General features: G+C 41.0%; 1 protein-coding gene across 2 annotated transcripts in view; it reads left to right on the forward strand.

Moving 5' to 3' along the window:
- LOC310938174 (mitogen-activated protein kinase kinase kinase kinase 4-like) overlaps window positions 1–24364 on the forward strand; it is a 60966-nt gene that overhangs the window by 4701 nt on the left and 31901 nt on the right. For both annotated transcript variants that reach the window (XM_083902626.1, XM_083902625.1), the window contains exon 3: window positions 23461–23517. In XM_083902626.1, coding sequence (XP_083758752.1) covers window positions 23461–23517 — 57 coding nt within the window. The remainder of the gene's footprint in view (window positions 1–23460; window positions 23518–24364) is intronic.

The raw sequence follows: 24364 nt of genomic DNA on the forward strand, positions 1-24364 counted from the left end.
CGCATGAGAGCGAGTGACGATAATGCAGGGTTTACTGTCACACAAACCAGGAAATACTCACATTTATGAAGCTGAAGAATCAGAAATCTTGTTTTAATTATTTCTTATCATTTCGAGGACGAAAAATTAGTAATTTAACTGAGAAAACCATCGTTAATCCTAGTCCCACGTCTACTAGCGCTAAATTTTCAGTTTTTTCAGCTTCCTCAGTGTTTTTTTTGCTCCATATAACAAAGAAATCATTGAAACTCCATTATTTTGGTTTATAATGAGGTTTAGAAAATATTTTTTAATAATTTAATTGAAAAACACTCATTAATCCTAGTCCCACGTCTACTAGCATGAGGGTATTTGTGACAGAAGTGAAAAGAAGCTGTGGTTTTTCTAATCTGACCATCGCAGCAAAGCCACTAACTTCTCCTCGCTGCACTGATGACTTCCGCCGTTTCACTACTTCCTCATAAACACCCCCCCCCCCCGCACTGAGTTGGCCCCGCCCACTCCAGACTAATATCAGCACAAACAAAAAAAAAACAAATATTTTCTTCTTCTTCCTCTGCGGGGATTCAGATTATTCTCAGTTTGATGAGTTCCTTTCGTCTCATAAAACCCAGAGGACGCCGCGTCTCATTGGCTCGTTGAAAAGCCAGCAAGTCATAAATGGGTTAAACCATTTCCTCTGAGAGGAGGGGGGGGGGGGGATTCCCAGCCTCACATGCTGAGTGTGCTCATACCCCAGGGTTTTTTAAATTCCTTCTGTAGCTCTTAATTTATTTATTTATTATTTATTTGTTTACCTCCCACAGTTGAATGAAAACACAAAGACGGTGAACTTTGACCTCTTTACTCCTTTTTACAACTTATTCAGGTTAAACCCAGGTTAGCTGGTCAAGTTTAGCTTAAATAAATGCATTTTCTTGGATTTTTTTTTTTCTACTTAATCTTGCAAATGCTTTTATTTCTTTGATTTTAGCAGGCAGAATATGTTAAGAACTGGTTCTTATTCACAACGTTAGCCCTGGAAAGTACCACAAAACACCTGTAGGGGCTAAAACTAAACATGCTAACATCAGATGCATTAAACAGGAGCGCAAATTAAAGTAAATTAAGTCTTTAGAACATTAAAAACTGTGTTTCTGAAAGACTTGCACCTCTAACTTTTAAGTTTTTTAAAGATTTCTGATAAATCTTCTACTTTTGGCTTTTTCCTTTAGGGGTCGCAGATAAACAATAGTATTTCATAGATGTATTTATAGGACATATATATGTATTTATAGGCCCAGACTGCAGCTCTGTAAAGTGCAGGAACTACGAAGCCGTCAGGAAGAATCGACTCAAACCCAAACGCTGCCTCGTCGACCGCCTTCCGCCGATTCAGACTGGAATGTTTGCTGGTGTCTGCGGCGACCTTTAAGCGACACAGGAAGTAAAGCAGGAGCCTAAAAACGACCAGTACTGAGAACACTGAGCGCTCTCCGAAAGTACAGTGACCTTCTCCAAACACAAGAAGAAGAGGAAACTCTTGTCATTGATCGCAAAACAACAGGAACTTCACTCTGTCACGCCTCCCCCTCAGAGGTTTCTTCAGACCGCCTGGATTTATTTAGATTTTATGGATGTAGACTTGTTAAAAAAAATGTTAAACGAGGGAGTTTTTCTGCTCCTTCTTCCAAGATAACGCTCGCTTTCCATATCTGGCAGTTGTTCGTCGGCCGTTCCGCGGAAATCCTGAGGTTCTACCGCAATGATGCCAAATTCAAAATAGCCGACTTCCTGTTGAGTTGAGCCCATGATTCCGATTGACTTTTTTTTGTTCGTCTCGGGCTATACCACATTTGCGTCAAGTTTCGTGAAATTCCGTGCAAATTAATTTTGGCTAGCTCCATTCACGTTTCACCTTAGGGGGGTGCTATAGAGCCCTGGTGCAACGCATGGGTCCGAGCACTATGACGAAATGACATTTTCGCCACACATGACCTCCGTGACAAGTTTCCGGAGTTTTTATGCTCGTTAACCTGCTCAAAAATGACCAGAAAACCACAGGCTAATATTACCCTAATGCTATATAGCGCTTTTCAAGAACTCAAATCCGCTTAGCATTGAAATTACAATGTTTTATCTTAAAGCAATCCTGTATTTTAGTTTAGTTTCCGCATGATTGCAAAAGTGAAATAACTGCCAGTTGAAGCGTGCGAACTTTTAGACGTCAGAAGTCACGTGAAAATGAGTTTTCTTACGTAGACAAAGTCGCGGTTCTTTCTTTTTTCCCTCTTTAGCGTGTTAGCGGTGACAGGGCTCTGTGCCTGCTGGATACAGTGGAGTTAAAATTAGACTCACACGGCCTCACGCAGAATCTGGGTCATGTTGTTTGATGCTCTCTGTGTGGACTGATGCAGTGACTCTGCTGCTGCTGCTGCTGCTGCTGCAGAGGATTCACCGTGGAGTCAGAAAAACAGAGCTGCGGCTAACTAGCTATTTTCACAAACGGTTAATCGAGGAATTTCCTGTCAGAAAATGTTGATTTATTGTTTCTCAGACCTTTGTCAAACCCTCGGAGTTTACAGAAAATTTCACGACACTACAGCGTATAATTGTGAAGTTATTGGATATATTTAAATATCTTTTTTCCGCCGTTGCACTTTGTAGACGGTCCCTGAGCGTCCCTGACTGCACGTTGAGATGGACGTAGCTTCTCCAGCTCTTTGTTTACGTTTGCTATTATTCAAAATAGGTCTTACATGCGTTTGACAAAAATGTTTCGTTTAAATGTTATTGACAGCGGATGTTCGCGTCTGGGAATATCTTTCTAACGCTACTTAACGTGCAACTTTCAGGTCACGTAGCTTGCGTTCGATGGAAAAAATTAAAACTGAACGCAAACGGCAAACGTAAAACGCTTTGAAAAAAATACGTTAAAACAACGTTTTTAAAGGAAATCGGCTAATTATCGTTATCACCAAAGTCCTCAGAAATATCGAGATTACGCCCACTACTAACAACTACTAACACCACCTGACCAGACTTGATGCTCAGTGTCCTGAGTTGGAGACAGCCTGACATACAGTAAATTAGATATTATTGTTCAAATAAATAAATTTATTTTTGTAAATATCATAACATAATAATATAACATGTTTGGGTCCAGATTTTTTTTGAGCCTAAAATCAGACCGACACTGTAAACACTGACAGACACTCGTCGATTATGATTAATAAGGATTAATTAGGATTATTAAGGATTTAACAAGTGACCCATTTTCTTTACCGCTCGCGTTGTCTCGTGCCTGTCGGCTTCTGTGAAGGAAGGAAACGAAGGCCCATGATGCAACGCCGTGTTCTCGTGGCGTCGATGGTCGGGGGTCGGGTGAAGCGATGGACGCGTGTTGCGGACAGATGGTTCGTTTTTAGCAGCTCAGACTCGGTGATGCTGAAGAAACTGAGAGAATTAACAAGTCTGTGAAGAGCTCTCAATGTCCCCGGGAAACAAAAGACCTGAAGTCTTCTAATCACACAGGATTAAAACGCTTTACAGTTAAATGTTTACCGTCTTTTAGCTTTTACGATCTTACATAAACGTAGCAAAATTCGTCCTGATCCGTTAAGACGTCGCAGAGATATAAACACGTCTGTGCTCTATTTTAAATTGTCACCAAATCCATAATTTGGATCACAGCCATATGAAACTTGGTATTATGGTAGAGTGTACAATTCTGCATACAGATACCAAATTTCGTTCAAATCTGATAATTTTTGACTCGTAGAGACTTTTTTGTTGTTTTTTTTTATTTTGCAGTTTTACCCATTATAATAAATGGGTATTTCTTGTATATTTGATTGTTTTTGTAATGTCATCAGTGTGTGGATTCGTACCAGAATTGAATGGGAGCACACTTGGTTGATTTAGCTACACATCCGTCAGGAAGTTGACATGATTTTCCATAATTTCTATACATTTTTATGACATTTTATGGACCAAAAAGCTTAGAAATATTCAACACATTCATTAATAACAGGAAAAAAACAACGTAAAACACGTAAAAACCTCAATATTGTGGCCGATGGCTAATGTCAAAAGTATAATTATCTCTGAATAGTTTAAAATGTAACTTCCCTTTTCCCAGATGAGTGATATGATGATGTCCGTCTGTCTGCACTGATTTCTGCTTCCTCTTTTGTTTCTTCCTCTTCCTCATCGTCTTCCTCTTTTCTGCCTTTTTATTCCCTAAATTGATATTTTATCGTCTGGCTCAAAACATTGACATTTGCAGCTGAGCGTGAGTTTTGTTTCTGTGACGCTGAAACAGTTCAAAGTGTAGATTTAATGTATATTATATATATCGTCAAGTATCTGCGATGACTTTTCCTGGTTTTAATCAACATTTTTATTACGCGATATGATCGTCTTGCATATATTGATTGTCACAGAATTGTTGTATATCGCGATGTTATTGGTATCGCGATGTTATCGGTATCTCGATGTTATAGATATCGTGATATTACCGGTATTGTGATGTTATAGATATCGTGATATTACCGGTATTGAGATGTTACTGGTATCGTGATGCTATCGGTATCTCGATGTTTCGATATTGTGATATTACCGGTATTGTGATGTTATAGATATCGTGATATTACCGGTATTGTGATGTTATAGATATCGTGATATTACCGGTATTGTGATGTTATAGATATCGTGATATTACCGGTATTGTGATGTTATAGATATCGTGATATTACCGGTATTGTGATGTTATAGATATCGTGATATTACCGGTATTGTGATGCTGTCGGTATCTCGATGTTATAGATATCGTGATATTACCGGTATTGTGATGTTATAGATATCGTGATTTTACCGGTATTGAGATGTTACTGGTATCGTGATGCTATCGGTATCTCGATGTTATCGTTATAGTGATATTACCGGTATTGTGATGTTATAGATATCGTGATATTACCGCTATTGTGATGTTATAGATATCGTGATATTACCAGTATTGTGATGTTATAGATATCGTGATATTACCAGTATTGTGATGTTATAGATATCGTGATATTACCGGTATTGTGATGTTACTGGTATCGTGATGCTATCGGTATCTCGATGTTATCGATATCGTGATATTACCGGTATTGTGAGGTTATAGATATCGTGATATTACCGGTATTGTGATGTTATAGATATCGTGATATTACCGGTATTGTGATGTTATAGATCTCGTTATATTACCGGTATTGTGATGTTATAGATATCGTGATATTACCGGTATTGTGATGCTGTCGGTATCTCGATGTTATAGATATCGTGATATTACCGGTATTGTGATGTTATAGATATCGTGATATTACCGGTATTGAGATGTTACTGGTATCTCGATGCTATCGGTATCTCGATGTTTCGATATCGTGATATTACCGGTATTGTGATGTTATAGATATCGTGATATTACCGGTATTGTGTTGTTATAGATATCGTGATATTACCGGTATTGTGATGTTATAGATATCGTGATGTTACCGGTATTGTGATGTTATAGATATCGTGATATTACCGGTATTGAGATGTTACTGGTATCGTGATGCTATCGGTATCTCGATGTTATCGATATCGTGATATTACCGGTATTGTGATGTTATAGATATCGTGATATTACCGCTATTGTGATGTTATAGATATCGTTATATTACCGGTATTGTGATGTTATAGATATCGTGATATTACCGGTATTGTGATGTTATAGATATCGTGATATTACCGGTATTGTGATGTTATAGATATCGTGATATTACCGGTATTGTGATGTTATAGATATCGTGATATTACCGGTATTGTGATATTACTGGTATCGTGATGCTATCGGTGTCGTGATGCTACCGGTATTGTGATGTTTCCGCTATCGCAATGTTATCGGTATCGGTGATATTAGTGCTATCACGTCTCGTGCCCTCAGTTGTGGCTTTGTGTCTCCGCGTGAAGGAGCCGTTGTTTTGCTTCAATAAGGAAGTTAATCCAGTGAAATGATGTCTCCTCTTGTCACACACAAGCCTCCCTTTGTGTTACTTCCTGTCTCCCACAGACACAACAGCAGACACACATTTGTGCTGCTGCTTATCTCCGGCTTTCACATGTGGGTTAGAAGCTGCTGTTAGAAGCTCGGAGCTTTTCTCTCTGGGAAGATTGACGATGGTTTAGTTTTAATTCTTCCTCCGAGTCGCTGCCGTAAAAATGCTCCACGTCCACGCGACCAAAACCTGACGTCCAGATGGCGACGCGGCGGGAAAGCGGTGAACGCATCAGTCACGTGGGCTCGGATGCCTTTCATTCCCCACTCTCTCTTATTTTCCCAGAACTCCTCCTTTATTGATTTTCCACAGTCGTAGATAACATCTCGTACAAGAGGCCCTTCGTTCTCTTATCTGTGACCTGACCCGGCCTGATAAAACCCCACTGAATGCCTCTGTGTTTAGAGCCAAAATGGCCGCCACCCGGACGTCTGGTTCTTTGTGTGTGTGTTTACATTTAGAACCAACTCTTCTGGCTTTGTGTGTTTAAAGGCATCCATTTAATCTGTTTTTTTACTTTTTTACCAGAAAAACGTGCCGTAAAATGTGATAAAATAAAACCCAACAACATTATAAGTCATAAAATTACATTTATTTTTGTCAGTTTGTCAGGGAAAAAAGTGCTTTTAAGCATATTATCACCTACTATTTTTGAATTGCGTAACTTTTTTTAGACGCCGTATTTATCTCAGGTGTCCACTTAGGGGCGCTAATCATTTTGTCATCATTTAATCATCTTGTGAATCTATTATCTTGGATTTAAATCCGTATTTTCTATGTTTTTAAAGAGCCTTGGGAACGTTTTTTGACATTAATGCGTGTTTGTTGCCTGCATTCTCTTTAGCCACCATCAGGGGGCGACTCTTCGAGGAAATAAATTAGCTTTTAATTTTTTCAATTGCATTTCCGTGGCTAGTTTTTCCGTATTCTCTGGCGTTCGTTTTGTACGTACGATAAAACATGGTGGTGCGGTAGGGGGCGTGGCTTCAGCTTTTTCTACGGTTAATGACGGATCATCAGCCAACGGACGATGGATGTTCGATTTAGCGACAGTCTCTGACGTAAGTGTTGACGTTTGAATCCAACAAATGATATCAAATTAAAGTAATGACCCTGGGAAGAGTCTGACTCTGAACTGAATGACCAGCATGGAATTATGATCTTTTTTAAGCTGAGATTAGGCTTTCAGGGACTGAAACTAAATGTTTGGACGAGCGTCGGTCTGTGAATTTGTCTCAGGCTCATGTGAGATGAACTCGGCCGCTAGATAAAGGCACGATCCTCCTGTTGGTCATTTGTAGCCCCGCCCCTTACACACACACACACACTGGCGAGCCAGCGTCTGGACGGTCGGCCTGTCTGAGCTTCTGTGGTTTAAACAGTTGGACACGGTGTGTGTGTGTGTGTGTGTGTGTGTGTGTGAGACTGTATGTACGCCATCTGGACAGAGAAAACAAAGCTGCTAATGACTCTGCGGGGGTTACTTGTCCCGAGTACCAGCTTAAGTGAAGTCTTTAAAGAACACGATGTTGGACAGAAGGAAGTTTTATTTCATCGTAAACTTTAAAAAAGCTGCAGTAAAAAAATGTTTTTTCCGTTTTATGGAGGAAAGAAAGAAATGTTCGCTCGACGTCCACGTGAACGATCTGCACCACTCTTCAAGAAATGCGGTATATCGCGTCGTACATCTTCGCGAAATGTCGTATAACGTGTCGTACGTTTTCTCACGAAATGCCCTATATCGTGTCGTACATCTTCAGGAAATGTCGTACATCTTCAGGAAATGACGTATATCGTGTCGTACATCTTCACGAAATGTCGTATGTCGTGTCGTACGTCTTCGCGAAATGTCGTATATCGCGTCGTACATCTTCACGAAATGTTGTATATCGCGTCGTACATCTTCACGAAATGTCGTACATCTTCAGGAAATGACGTATATCGTGTCGCACATCTTCACGAAATGTTGTATATCGCGTCGTACATCTTCGCGAAATGTCGTATAACGCGTCGTACGTTTTCTCACGAAATGCCCTATATCGTGTCGTACATCTTCAGGAAATGTCGTACATCTTCAGGAAATGACGTATATCGTGTCGTACATCTTCACGAAATGTCGTATGTCGTGTCGTACGTCTTCGCGAAATGTCGTATATCGCGTCGTACATCTTCACGAAATGTTGTATATCGCGTCGTACATCTTCAGGAAATGTCGTACATCTTCAGGAAATGACGTATATCGTGTCGCACATCTTCACGAAATGTCGTATATCGTGTCGCACATCTTCAGGAAATGTCGTATATCGCATCGTACATCTTCAGGAAATGTCGTATATCGCATCGTACAGCTTCATGAAATGACGTACATCTTCAGGAAATGCCGTATATCGCGTCGTACATCTTTACGAAATGTCGTATATCGTGTCGTACATCTCCACGAAACGTCGTGTATCGCGTCGTACATCTTCACGAAATGTCGTATATCGTGTTGTACAGCTTCATGAAATGTCGTACATCTTCAGGAAATGCCGTATATCGCGTCGTACATCTTTACGAAATGTCGTATATCGTGTCGTACATCTCCACGAAACGTCGTATATCACGTCGTACGTCTTCAGGAAATGTCGTATATATCGTGTTCACTGCGTAGAATAAAACGACTGATTTTACTTCAAAATTATTTATGTGGCCTTTTTAAATAGTTCTGATTAAATCTGTCAAAGAAAAACCCCCCAAATATGCTGTGTTTACTTTTATGCAAATGAAGGAAATCCTGTCATGTGACCACCTGGAACCACAGGAACACATGATATGTGTGAGTAAACATGTGGTTATTCGAAGATAAAAGTTCAATAGATCACAAAAAAAATCAGCTTTATTGGACACATTTATATTTAAATGCTGAATATTATACTTTTATAACTTTAATTTGCACATGTTTTAAATGTAAACAATACCATTTTCCTACCACACACACACACACACACTCACTGGTTGCCGTGGCGATGACGGACCATGTTTTTCTTCTTCTGTGGACTTGTGTGTGTCCTCAACTGCTGCTGCTGCGATGAAGACGACTTCTTTTCTTTTTTTTTCTTTTGTTTTCATCCGCTTCAAAAACAAACCCACCGTGTGAGCTCTGAGTCAGCTGACCCTCACATCCTGCCGCGTGATTGGACCACACGGGGTATGAGGTCCTCGGTCAGCTGACGAGAACCTGAGTCTGTGATTGGAGCAGAGAGAGAGAGAGAGAGAGATTCCCTGAAGCACTTCCTCCTGTAGCCGGGCAGACTCTGTGTGTGTGTGTGTGTGTGTGTTTAAACTCCCATGAGCTCTGAAGGCTCTGAAAACAAGATGTTTACAGACTGTGAAAAGCTAACAATAATCCTGTCGCTGTTCGCTATAAGGTTTTTCCAAATGAGTTTGAGAAGTTCAGAGAATATATTTCCTTGTTTGTGTCTCGGCAGAAGATTAAGATTGGTTTGATCTCTGTTGTAAAGATAGCTCTGCTGATGCTGTTGCTATAGGGTTAGCTTCAAAGACCGGGAAGCAGAGCGACGATATCAAAGCTAACTCCACGAAATAGCATTTCAGTTTGTCTGAAATCACCGGTGTGGTAATATTTTTGCGTTTCCTCGCGGGTTTTGTCAACAACAAGAAAAAACTTGGTGCGTAAACTGCGTTATTAGCGCGTAGCAAAAGCACGGATGTAGCTACGACAACAACTCTGTCATCTTAGACGTAGCTAAAATGACAACTCTGTCATTTGGAGTCCAAGGAAAAGTCCAAAAAATCCGGCTAGCGCTTAAGCGATAACTAGAGCTATAGACGTGTTTGTAGCGTCGGTCATGTGCTACTTTACTGTCACGTCTTCAGGAAATGTCGTATATCGTGTCGCACATCTTCAGGAAATGTCGTATATCTTGTTGTACAACTTCAGGAAATGTATATCGCGTCGTAGATCTTCAGGAAATGTCGTACATCGCGTCGTACATCTTCAGGAAATGTTGAATATCACGTCGTAGATCTTCAGGAAACGTCGCATATCGTGTCGTAGATCTTCAGTAAATGTCATACATCGTGATGTATATCTTACGCAAATGTCGTATATCGTGTCGTACACCGCTCTATGGAACACAGAGCAGGTCACAACGCACAACATGTTTTTTTTAATATATATTTTGGACCAAAACGTTGTATTTTTATCGCACAAATGACAAAAAACGTCCACGTTTTTGCCGCCGTAAGCTAACAACGTCACCCGGTGACGATGTGGACGTTTTTATTGAATCGCCAACTTGTTACGAAGACTCTTTTGAAGAGAATCAACGATTAGGAGAATGGTGACGGCCCTTGTTGTTGTTGTTGTTGTTGTTGCTGCACATGTGGACACTTGGTACTCGGGTCATTATCGGGTCAGATCTGTCCGTCACTCCTTCCTCTTCCTCTTCCTCCTGCGGCGGTTTTCCAGCCAGCCCTGTATCCAATCTTTTGCTCTCCAGGTTGCCATGGAGACGGCTTTGGAAAGTGCTTGGGAACACTGTTACTGTGTGTGTGTGTGTGTGTGTGTGTGTGTGTGTGTGTGTGACGCTCCTTTCATGTTCTTACATCAATAGATCAGAGAAGAGACGCATACTTTAAGTTCACTGCTGCCGATCTGTTATCTATCTTTTAATGTTTTATCCATTTATTGTTTTAATGATTATTCTATTGTTTTAAGAAGCTGAAAAACAAAAATTCAGAAAACTTTTTAAGCTAAACTTCTTTTCAAGTGTTTTATTTCCATGGAAATTTACCCAGAGTGCACCTGTGACACAGACAGAATAAAAGGCCTTGGTTGTAATTTCAGATCTTGCTCGGTCATAAAATCACACACTTTACTCTTTTATCACCGTGTCATTGATTTGCAGTGAAATCGATCTTTAATCGCCCTCGCTAACGGACACTGACCCTCCTCTTCCTCTTCCTCTTCCTCCTCCCCCCTGGTGTTTGATTACCATGGTAACGTGTGAGGCATGCTGGGATTGCTGGATTATTTTTGAAGCTCCACAGGCCCTGAAACAGGAAAAGGTTAACGTATACGCTCAGTGAAGGTGCGTCGTTGTTTACACTTTATAAATTAGCTTTGAGTCTTTGTTTACCTTTAAAAATCGTATCGCTATAACGCCATTTTTGCTAATTCCTATCATGGGAATCGCCATGAATGAGGAAAATGTCGTTAAGCCCAGTGTTTGTTTTCATTTCACTGTATATTTTAAAGTTGACAAACTGTCGTGACCAAAATCGCATAATAAATCAAGAAACGAGGACATTAGCGCACAAATTAGCGACTCATTTACAGCCACGTCCGTATCTTTCGAAGTGAATCACGACCAAAAATGTATTTTTGTGTAAGTTATTTTCAATGTTAACGCTTAAAAGGGGACCCTAAAAAAATGAACCACGACCGATTTTTGGGTCCTGACCCAGACTTTGGGAACCACTGGTCCAAAAATCCCTCCGGTATCGTAAACCAAATCGCAATTTACAATAGAAGACGTTCTTCAACCCAGGATGGCGGCCTTCCTGTAAGACTTGCACTAAAGTCGTCATTGACTTTTTGGACCGTCCTCGCACGATAAACGCATGAGCCAACTTTCGTTCATGTACGTGAAAAACATTTGTAAAAAATTCACCTCACGAAAGCGTTTTTTTGTCATATTCGTCGGCCCCTCCCACTTCCAATTTCCCCCGCTTTTTCACCGTACGACTTTTGTTTGTAAATTCACGCTCCAGGATTGACGCGGTCGGTGAAATCCGTGAGTTTTGGGCTGTGGGAAAGCCCTCAAAAACACGATTAATTTAAGGGAAATTATGTCCCTTAATGCTAACCGTAAACGACGTCTCCGAGTGATTCAACAGGGATTTTGTTGCCCCCCGGGGGCCGTTTTCTTTAAATTTAGTACTCATAAAATATTGATCCATGTTTCTCAAATCTGGAATATGATGTCTTGTTTTGTCCAGAAATAAAAAAAAATCTTTATTTTATTGAGCAAAGAAACCAGAAAAATCAACAAAATTAGTTTTAACTATTGGGATGAAGTTAGTTATGGACTAATCGAGTAAGTGTTTCATTTTTAATCCAGACTTAGTAAGTTTTCTCTGAATGATCTACAAATAATCCAGCTTAAAGTCGGTAAATCTTGTGATATTTGATTTCGTCTCGTCGTTTTAAACCTGAACATCTGAAGCGTCTGTGATTCACTGACGTATCGAGTCGTCCTTGTCGTCGTGCTGTGCATCATTTAACCTTCACACGGACGTTTTTCCTGATCTGTCCACCAGCTTTTCTGCCCCCCCCGCCCAACCCCCCCCCCCCCCCGATCCCCCATAATTCCTTGCCTGTCTCCCGTCACAGTAACTCATTTGTCTGGAGGACACATGGACGTGACTTCCTGTGGCCGTCGCTCGTTTTCTTTTTCCAACGTTGGCGCCGCGTCGTAGCTACGGACGTCCCTCGCTGTAGGTTGAGTGTTTATGCTGCTGTGGTCTATATTTAGCGCGGCAGCACAGATGGATTGTGGGTCAGCATGTTGAGGTGAAGGAGGGGCCTCGTGGAGCCGAGTCCACTTATTACCAATGTTATTATTAGAGTCTTGTCATTGGACTTTTCCGACGTGTTCGTTGAACTCGTCTCGGAGCGACGGCAACGACGCTAAACATCGAAAAATACGTTATAAATAGAGCGTAAACAAAGCAACAGACGGTTGACGGGTGGATGTTTGAGTTTGTCGAGTTGGAATTGTGCCGTAAATCAGTCTATTTTTCCCTTCCAATAACGTCATAAATCTTACAAGTTGGCGGTAATTTACGATATCGGAGCCCAAGTGATGCTATCTAATTGTCGGTCGTGTACAGTGAGGTGTTGTTGGACCGTGCTAACCGCTAATCTGAGCCAAACCAGCCTCTGTGTGGTGACTGTTGACTTTAGGCTTTGACTTAATGACTCTTTCACGCCTCATAATCCCAGAGCTTAAAGAAGCAGCGTTTGTTGTTGCTGTTTTTCCAGTTTCGGCCGCCGCTCCGACTCGGGTTCGTCAGTGCGGCCGTGAAAGAGAAACGCGGCAGCGTCTTAATTCTTTGTTTTTGAATCGCGCACAAAGGCCTTTTTTCACGACGCTGAGGCCGTTTGAATGTGAACTTACTGTTGTTTTTATGTCGGAGCCACAGAGGTGGAGACGTTAGAAAATGGAGGCCTTTGTTGTGATGTGACACAGCTTTACTGGCTGTTAAATTCACTTTTATCTTTTATTCACCTCAGTTTGTCCATGAATGAGTCGCATGTCGACAGGTAGCTGGAGAAACATCGGGAAATTAGTTTTTAACTCTTTAACGACATGAAACTAATCAGAAATGCTGTTTTTGTGCCAAACACACCAAACCCCATTGGATTTCTTGAGATTCCTCATTGAATATCTACTACGAACACTGGTTTTCATTGAATTTAAAGTCTTTTAAAAATAATTTATAGCTGATCTACAGTTCGGCATCCTTTTCTTGCCCTTGTTGTGATTTTAAAGGAGCAAATGTGTCAATGTTTTCTGGACGTAAAGCAGAAATGCTGTTTTTGTGCCAAACACACCAAACCGCATTGAATTTCTTCATATTTTTATTCCTCATTGTATGTCCAATGTAGATACTGATTTTTAATGACCATAAAGTCTTTTTTAAGTGATCTTTAGCTGATCTACAATTCGGCATCATTCGCTTGACCTCGATGTGTTGTTTTGAAGTAAAATAGCTGAATAACATGACTTTAAACTGACAAACCTCAGTCTTTTATTGTTTCGTCAAATTGTAGAGGAAAAACTTGTGGGATTTGTGTTTTCCTTCCCTCATCTTTTAGCTTTCTTTCTCCATCTTCACCCCTCCATAGAAGCACATTTTCAAATGTTTTCTGGACATAAACGGCCCGTACGAGATCAGAAATGCTGTTTTTGTGCCAAACGCACCAAACCCCATTGGATTTCTTGATATTAGAATAGATTCCTCATTAAATATCTACTATTAACACTGGTTTTCATTGAATTTAAAGCCTTTTCAAATGATTTGTTGCTGATCTACAGTTCGGCGTCATTTGCTTTCCCTTGTTGTGATTTTAAAGGTGTTTTAAAGTAAAATAGCCGAATAACGTGGCTTTAAACTGACAAACGTGGACTTAAACCAAACGCACCAAACCCCATTGGATTTCTTGACATTTTTAGCGATTCCCCGTTGCGTGCGTTATGCGAAAACACGGTTTTGAGTTTCCTTTGAGACTTTTTAAGTGATTTTTCAGCTGATCTACAATTCGGCACAACTTCCTTTTGCCGTTGTCGTGAATTTAAAGGCGTCGTGCCAGTGCTCTGAAGTTTTTCGGGATTCTCTTATTTCAGGATGTTTATTGTTTTACAATTTAAAGTGTTGTCTTTTGCTTTGTCAAGCACTTGCTTGTGTTTAAATGTGAACCTGAGACCTCTTGTCCAACAGAGACCCAGTGTTATCCACTCCTCAGTGGAACATTCCCCCCTCTGTTACAGCTGTGTGTGTTTTCTCTCTGGCGGTTTCTAAAGCATCTCCGTCTTAATTAAGCGCGCCTCACCCTTTTATTACGGGCCTCGCTGTGAACGCGAAAAAACCCTTCTTCAGACCTCGCTCCCTCGCCGTCTCGGGGCGCCCTATATTTACCCTCCCGCAGAACCCCCTCATTTACTCTCACGGGGCCTTTTGAAGAGGTGATAAAAATGCCAGTGTAGAAAGTTCCAGTGGTTTGGATATCGCCCTGCCCATGGGCACGGTTATCATCTCTCAGGGAGAAAACACCAACTCATTAGGGTAAAAATAAAAGCAGTGACTGCGCTCTTTGCTGCAGCTTCCTGTCGCTCGCTGCAGAGGTGAACGCGGTCCAGACTCCGGCTTTAAATAACACACAAGGATTTTTTTCCTCTTCTTGAAAAAAAAAAGAAGCTTGGCACAGTTTCCCAGCTCTTTGAAGATCATCCTCATCCTCCTCCTCCTCCTCCCTTCTTTCCAGCCTTCCTTCCGCCCCTGTAAAGTTGTGAGGATTTGGCTCCGTGTGCCTCTTCTGAACACTGCAGTGTCCTGTTCAGGGTCTATCAAAGGGCCCGAGTCATCGCCCAGACTTCACCGACCTGCCCGTGTCCGAAGAAGCTGCTTTTAGTCCGTTAACGAAGGGCGCTTTCACACCTACAGATCGATTGCTTTGGTCTGCACCAGTCAGAAAAAATGTTACAATGTAGCAATAGATCGATTGCCTTGGTCTGCACCAGTCGGAAAAAATGTTACAATGTAGCAATAGATCGATTGCTTTGGTCTGCACCAGTCAGAATTTTTTTTACAATGTAGCAATATATCGATTGCTTTGGTCTGCACCAGTCAGAAAAAATGTTACAATGTAGCAATAGATCGATTGCCTTGGTCTGCACCAGTCAGAAAAAATGTTACAATGTAGCAATATATCGATTGCTTTGGTCTGCAACAGTCAGAAATTTTTTTACAATGTAGCAATAGATCGATTGCTTTGGTCTGCACCAGTCAGAATTTTTTTTACAATGTAGCAATATATCGATTGCTTTGGTCTGCACCAGTCAGAAAAAATGTTACAATGTAGCAATAGATTGATTGCCTTGGTCTGCACCAGTCAGAAAAAATGTTACAATGTAGCAATAGATCGATTGCCTTGGTCTGCACCAGTCAGAAAAAATGTTACAATGTAGCAATAGATCGATTGCTTTGGTCTGCACCAGTCAGAATTTTTTTTACAATGTAGCAATATATCGATTGCTTTGGTCTGCACCAGTCAGAAATAATGTTACAATGTAGCAATAGATCGATTGCTTTGGTCTGCACCAGTCAGAAAAAATGTTACAGTGTAGCAGTAGATCGATTGCTTTGGTCTGCACCAGTCAGAATTTTTTTTTACAATGTAGCAATAGATCGATTGCTTTGGTCTGCACCAGTCAGAAAAAATGTTACAATGCAGCAATATATCGATTGCTTTGGTCTGCACCAGTCAGAAAAAATGTTACAATGTAGCAATAGATCGATTGCTTTGGTCTGCACCAGTCAGAAAAAATGTTACAGTGTAGCAGTAGATCGATTGCTTTGGTCTGCACCAGTCAGAATTTTTTTTTACAATGTAGCAATAGATCGATTGCTTTGGTCTGCACCAGTCAGAAAAAATGTTACAATGTAGCAATAGATGGATTGCTTTGGTCTGACAAACACTGATCAACGTTTTTTTTTAAATTTTCTGACGTTTTATGGACCAAACGATTCATCGAGAAAATAATCGACAGATTAATCTATTACGAAAACAAACATTTGTGTGTGTGTGTGTGTGTGTGTGTGTGTGTGTGTGTGTGTGTGTGTGTGTGTGTGTGTGTGTGTGTGTGTGTGTGTGTGTGTGTGTGTGTGTGTGTGTGTGTGTGTGTGTGTGTGTGTGTGTGTGTGTGTGTGTGTGTGTGTGTGTGTGTGTGTGTGTGTGTGTGTGTGTGTGTGTGTGTGTGTGTGTGTGTGTGTGTGTGTGTGTGTGTGTGTGTGTGTGTGTGTGTGTGTTGAAGTGAATCTTTTGGACAACAATCATCTGTGCAGTGATGAAAAAGCGCTGATGCAGTGGTTTGTTGGCCTGGTTATACGTGATATCCATATCACTGATGGTCATTCCTTCCTGTGAGTCTAAAAATGGCGCCGTAGCCTCTATAGCCCATTACGTGATGGAAAGTTGTACCAGTGCCCAGAATGTAGAATGTAGCCCCCTTTACTACGACTAGATCTGATTACAGCAGCTATACACTGCTCTCTCTCTCTCGCTCTCTCTCCCCGTCACTGTTTCTCTTCTTATTTCTCACCCATTTTTTGCATCTCTGGACATTTATAACTCACAAAGATCCTGCCTAATAATCACAACTCCCTCTGTATATCCACAGAAATCAAATATTTCGAAGAGGAGACACAAAAAATGCTGTATATTTGGACGTTTTTGAGCAAAAATGCACTTGCTGTGCATGTGATGCATTCAAGAGACCTCGTAAATGTCATCACTTTTTCAAACACCCATAAAGTCCACTGACTAAATGCTTTCTGCTGCCACCTTGTGGTAATAGATGCGCCACAAATTAGGTCATCATTAGTCATTAGTAATCATCAATTACAAATATTTGTTTTGGTATGTTTTTTAATATCTTACGAATAGTCAAAGTAACAATTTTTTGTCCTCATAAACCTAATAAATGTTTGTTATTTTGATTTTTTGCATCATTTTTTAAACGTATCACAGTGTAAGCTTTGCTCTCGGGATCCCCCTACAGTTGTGAAGGGGTGCCTCTTTCAGATGTTGTTTATTTACCATTTCTACTGAAAATACTCCAGAAAATACTGAACCAAACACTGTTAGCTGTGTCAGTATAATTCCAGATTTATCTTCTGGTGTTTGTGAGTTTATCAGCGTCGGAGCAGACACTGCTGTAGTTTTCCAGCCGGAGCTCGTGGATCAATAGAGGTTTAAAATTCCTGGTCCGTGTCGCTCCCTCCAGAGTCCAGACCATGTTTTCTTGGCCTACTTACACTGAGCTCCCTGTTTGTTCACTCAGTCACAGCGAAGCAGCCAACGGCACAAACTCGGCCTTTATCCCTTTAGTAAAGGATCTTTTTCTGATATTATCCCTCAAGCTTAAATGTCACACAGTGTGCGTGTGCTTTAACGTCTCGACTTTGACTCCGACTAAGTCCGTAAACCTCAAAAAACGACGATGCAGAGTCGACAAAAGTGGACACAATGGACGAAGACGAGCGCTCGTGTGTCTGTCCTTTGAATTTTAAGGGAGTTTGTCCTGGAAAGTCCTTGAATTTGACGTCGACCAAGGTGTGCTGGTTTTTTCCTGGTTTTTCAAACGTGGCTCAACACAACAGTGCGAGCTCTTAGAATGAAGTGTGTGTGTGCGTGCGTGTGCGTGTGTGTGTGTGTGCGTGTGTGTGTGTGCATGTGTGTGGATCAGCTGCCTCTGCTTGTCTGCTTCATACCATCCCTCTGTGTCTGATGTGTGAACAGTGGAAACGCTGCAGGCTCTGCTCTCAAAGCCAAATCTGTCACTGAACGCCTGGACGCTCTAGTTAGTATTTGTGCAATTTTTTTATTTGCCGAGGAGAATCCTGCTCTCTTCAGAGCGCCCTCTGCTGGATAGCTAAGGGGAACTACTTCAAATAGTCTATGAGGCTGCAGCATGCGTTACAGCTCGTACGTGAACTCTACCACCTTGCATTTGAAAAAAAGTGACAGCGTAATGAGTATAGGAGCCAAACTGAAGTCATCTTTCCGGAATAAAGTCGTAATATGAGGATAAAGTCGTAAACCTTCAAGAATGAAGTCATAAACTTTTGAGAATAAAGTCACAATCTTTTGAGAATAATGTTGTAAGATTTCTAGAATAAAGTCGTAATATGAGAATGAAGTCGTAAACTTTCTAGAATAAAGTCGTAATATGAGAATAAAGTCGTAAACTTTCTAGAATAAAGTTGTAAACTTTCTAGAATATAGTCGTAATATGAGAATGAAGTCGTAAACATTCTAGACTAAAGTCGTAATATGAGAATAAAGTCGTAAACTTTCTAGAATATAGTCGTAATATGAGAATGAAGTCGTAAACATTCTAGAATAATGTCCTTATATGAGAATAAAGTCGTAAACTTTCTAGAATAAAGTCGTAATATGAGAATAAAGTCGTAAACTTTCTATAGTAAAGTCGTAATATGAGAATAAAGTCGTAAACTTTTTAGAATGAAGTCGTAATATGAGAATAAAGTCGTAAACTTTCTATAGTAAAGTCGTAATATGAGAATAAAGTCATAAACTTTCTAGAATAAAGTCGTAATATGAGAATAAAGTTGTAAACTTTCGAGAATAAAGTCGTAATATGAGAATAATTGTAATGAATGGAGAACAATGCAGAGTCCTTTAAGGACAACTGTGTGTGTGTGTTCCTATTTGTGTGTCTTTGTGAGGACCATCAAACCCTTTAAAACCAGTTGCATTGAGGACTTTATTTAAAAGTGCTTTTTTTCTTAGTTTCAGGGTTAGCATTAGGTTTATGTTGAGGGTTAACGTTAGGCATTTAGTTTAGTGATGTGTCCTCATTATGGGTGCTGTACAAACGTGTGTGTGTGTGTGTGTGTGTGTGTGTGTGTGTGTGTGTGTGTGTGTGTGTGTTTGTTTACCAAAGCTTGCACCTGGCTTCTTGTCTTTGCCCCAAAGCTTCAGAGAGAGAGAGGTGCAATAAAGACGTCCTTGTCCCAAAAAAACCCCAACAGACACACACACACACACACACACACACACACACACACACACACACACACACACACACACACACACACACTGAGCCGAGCACATGTCCAGATTTAGGTTAAACACACACTGTATGTGAGTGTATAACAGATTATTATGTGAAAGTACACATTACATGTTTAAGTGTAGCGTACTGTAAATATGTGTGAGTGTGTGTGTGTGTGTGTGTGTGTGTGTGTGTGTGTGTGTGTGTGTGTTCAGGATGACTCCACTCCCCTGGCATTTCCTCAGGGGGAAGAAGCTCCGCTCCCGTCTTTCCTTCTTCTTTTCCTCATCCTGGTTATCTGGCCATCTTCTACACACACACACACACACACACACACACACACACACACACACACACACACACACACACACACACACACACACACACACACACACACACACACACACACACACACACACACACACACCTGTCATTAACATGAATCGCTGGTCGTTAAACTTTCTCCTCCGTCGCTAATTATCTACGAACACTGACCTCATTTTAGCCCCTAAATCCTCACGTCTCTATCGTTCTCCGGAGCTTCCGGGTTTTCCTGGCAGCCTTGTGGGAAAAAAAAAAAAGTACGGAAAATGGATTTTTCCAGATCGTGATATGGTAATATGACGCTAACGAGGTTAAAAGTAAAAATGTATAGCAAGTTTAACCAAATTGTGGGAGATTCTATGTTTTAACCAAATATTTTTTTATTTTCTACAATTTTTTTTACGCATTCTTTGACTAAATTTGTTAATTTATTGTTAAAATTATGAACTAAACATTTGTAGATTCCGTCCAAGAAAATTTATGTCATTTTATTTCTATTTTATATGCATTTTAAATGAATTTGTCAACTTAATTTATGGAGAATCTACATCCGTTTTTTTTTTTTATTATCAAATTTTATATTTACTTTAACGTGAAATTGGAAACCAAATTTGGACAAACATTCACAGAGATTGTGTCGAAGTAAATTCCACACAAATCTTGGTCGTTAATAGCGGCAGTGCCCCCTGCTGCTGAATAATGAGCACTGCACGCGGTAGTTTAGGTTTTTAGTTTGCTTATCGATAACAGGGGGCGCTGTTCCCTCTTTTGACAATTTAGCGTTGGATGCTATTCATTGAGCTACTTTACACGTACAGTCTTGCTTCAAACTACACAATTCCTGTTTGCGTAATAACGCAATAACTAAACAGTCGCTTTGTTATTGTGTTGTTTGTGTTTATTGTCCACGTTGCGTTTGTTAATTAATCTCAGGTCGTCTCGACGGCGCGATCGCGTGTTTTTAATAATCTGCTCCATGTTCTGTTTAATCCTGTAGAGATTTTGTCTCGCGGCTCTTTTTAAACGTCTGTTTCTGTTGTTGTGAAGTTAAATATTCTGTTTAAATGACTGACGGTTTGAGACGAAGCAGATATTATTCACTTCAGTGTGTCCACATTAGTGTGTCTTTATTGTCCAGGTGTGTGTGTGTGTCCGTGTGTGTTTGTGTGTGTGTCCGTGTGTGTGCGTATGTCTGCGTCTCGTTCCTGAACAAAGAAACCAGAGTAGATGATGTCATCTTTCAACCATTGTGTGTGTGTGTGTGTGTGTGTACATGTCTGTAGTCGACCGTTCTTTGTGAGGACGTTTTTGTTGATTTAAAGTGTTTTTTTAAAGCATTAACGCTTGGTTTTAAGTGTCAGACTTGTGTTTACATGAGGTTAAAGGTCAGGATTAGCCGTTTAGTCGCGATGGTTAAGATGCTACGGAGTGTATTATGTCTGAGTGTGTGTGTGTCTGTGTGTGTGTGTGTGTGTGTGTGTGTGTGTGTGTGTGTCGGCAGCTGGGGGGATTCTGTAATTATTACAGTCTGCGTTCTGAGGTCACCTTTCTTTCACACACACACACACACACACACACACACACACACACACACAAGACGTCAGCATCGTCTCGATTCATGTAAATCATCACGAGAAATGTTTTCCTTCAGGATGAAAAACGAGCGGTAAACACTCGTTCTACAGCTGAGGACACACACACACACACACATGCTGGTTTTGCACTCTTTGTGTGGACACTCATTGGCCTTAACCATCACAACCGAACGCCTAACCCCTAAAACCAGGTCTCACGGTCTCCGACCCGTAATCCACGTCCTAGTCCCTCGCTGTGGTTATGGCTAAGGTTAGCGAGCGATGGTGGCCCAGTGGCTAGAGCGAAGGTTGTGGGTTTGATTCCCAGCAAAAACACAAAACCACCCACAAACACCGTCGCGTAAAAAGCAGCTTCGAGTGCTCGTAAATACGATATTTACCATCGTCCCCGTTAGAGATGAGGTTTCCACTCCAACGAATGGTGGTCAATGCAGAGTCCTGACGAGAGTAGCTGTGCAAACCTGTGTGTGTGTGTGTTAATTTATCAGCATCATGTCATGATGTCATCACTCGAGTCCATAAAGCAGATCCTATATGAAAACCCAGCCTCAGGCTTTGTCTGTGTGTGTCTGTGTGTGTCTGTGTGTGTCTGTGTGTGTGTGTGTGTGTGTGTGTGTGTGTGTGTGTGTGTGTGTCAGTCATGTGATACAAAAGCATGACTCAGCAGTTTCTACAGTTTCTAAAGATGGAGGCTACAGTATTAAGGAGGTCGGGCGTCTTAAAGGGATAAAGGGACATTCAGTGTGTTTTCAGTCACTTTACCTCTGCTTATGTGGGCTTGTTTGCCTGGTTAAGACCTGATTCTAAGGTTAGGGTTAAGATAAGGTTTAAGTTAAGTGTTTCTTAAACTTTTTACACCATGTGTCGCCTGAGAAATGTCAAGTTCATTAGAAATGAGGTTCTGCCTCATCTAATTTGTCATTTCTCAGGTGGTACATGGTGTAAAAAGTCTGAGAAACACTTAACTTGAACCTTATCTTAACCCTAGGTCTAACCCTAAAACCAGGTCCTCGGATGTGAGGTTCTGCCTCATCTAATTTGATATTTTTCAGGCAGTACGTGGTTCAAAAAGTTTGAGAAACACTTAACTTGAACCTTATCCTAACCCTAACCCAAAAACCAGGTCAGTAGAAATTAGGTTCTGCCTCATTTAATTGTACTTTTCTCAAGTGGAACGTGGTGTAAAAAGTTTGAGAAACACTTAACTTAAACCTTATCCTAATCCTAAAAACCAGTTCCTCAGATATGATGTTCTGCCTCATCTAATTTGACATTTCTCAGGCGGTACGTGGTGTAAAAAGTTTGAGAAACACTTGACTTAAACCTTATCTTAACCCTAACCCTAACCCTAAAACCAGGTCATTGGTAATGAGGTTCCGCCTCATCTAATTTGACATTTCTCAGGTGGTACATGGTGTAAAATGTTTGAGAAACACTTGACTTAAACCTTATCTTAACCCTAACACCAGGTTCTTAGATATGAGGTTCTGCCTCATATCTAAGGACCAGGTTTTGGTCTCCATGACGACTTCTGGTCCTGACGATGTGACCGTGTTTATGCCAGGAAAAAAAAAAAGGTCCTTAAGAGTTCACAAATACAAGAACACACACACACACACACACACACTTGTCCCCTGTGGCTGAACCATCATCATCATCATCATCATCATCATGATGTTGGCTCAGGTGTCGCAGTCTCGCCGCACACAAAGGAAACCTGATCACGTGACGCACACACACACACACACACACAGGTTTAAATACAAACATGATGCAGACAGATGAAGTGTGTTGTTGTTGTTGTTGTTGTTGTTGTGTTCAGAGGTCAAACCGCACCGTCTGGTGTTTTTAAAAACAAACCCTACGACTGCTGCTGACTCGTTTTCTTACTTTGGAGTCAAACCTGGGGAATTGGAAAAGTTTTTCTATCGTGAAGTCGTGTTTTTTGGAACCCAAATTACGTTTTATATATCGGGCAATCGAAGAGTGTTTGCTGGTATTGTGTCTACGTTGTGTTGACGTGGTCGAGGTCTACTCTATAAATAATAATAATAATAATAATAATGTCAACCATTGCTCACGTCGCTCTTCTTCTGCTTCTTCTTTCTCCAGGGTCGACATGTCAAGACGGGACAGTTGGCGGCCATCAAGGTCATGGACGTCACAGAGGTCAGTCGGTCCCTGTATATATATATATAATATAGTGATCAACAATATATATATATATTGTTGATCACTGAATCGTCCTTTTGTGATGTTATTGGTATCGTATCGTGAGGTCATCGCATGACTCCCAGCCTTAACCATTCGTATATACGGTATAAATACATTTTTGAGCAGGTTTCGAGATGCATTCAAGGACCCCGGTAAATCTCCCCCCATGAAAACACGGCTTTTTTCGCGGCTCCGAGTTTGATCCCGAGCTTACTTTCGTCTGCGTCGCAGATGAAGTCGGCGCTAATGTTTTATTCAAGCGCTCAGTGAAACCGTCGACACCAAAACAAACAGTCACTCTCACTCTCTCTGGCTGCTCTTACATACAAACATCACCGTTTCCAAACATCTCATTCATGCATTATAGATTTTTTTTTTTTCCCCTTATTTGGATAAAGTTAAAGTTTGCGTTCGCAGCTCTACACGTTTTAATTTCCCTGAGAGCAGATGGAGAAGCACATGTATGCATGTGTGTTTCCAGTTTCCACACAGTTGACAGAAACACCCACGGGGCAGTTTCTGTAATCGGAGCCTGTTGTTTCTCGGTCGCATAGAAATTCCTGGTAGTTTTAACAGAGTTTAACTGTGTCTCAACTCCACGGATAATAGTTTCTCCCCCGTCGTCGTCTTCATCTTCGTCGTTGTGGTGTTTTTTCTCTTTTGTTTGACTCGACCACTGAATGAACAGCGAAGTGAGACAATGACCGAAGTATTCGCAGACGCATATTTGGGTTCGCGCGAGCGTTTCCTGCCCAGACGCCGCAGAGGAGGAGGAGGAGGAGGAGGAGGAAGGAGTGGATCA

Source organism: Microchirus variegatus (genome assembly GCF_963457635.1).
Source record: "Microchirus variegatus genome assembly, chromosome: 16".
Classification (NCBI taxonomy): Eukaryota; Metazoa; Chordata; class Actinopteri; order Pleuronectiformes; family Soleidae; genus Microchirus; species Microchirus variegatus.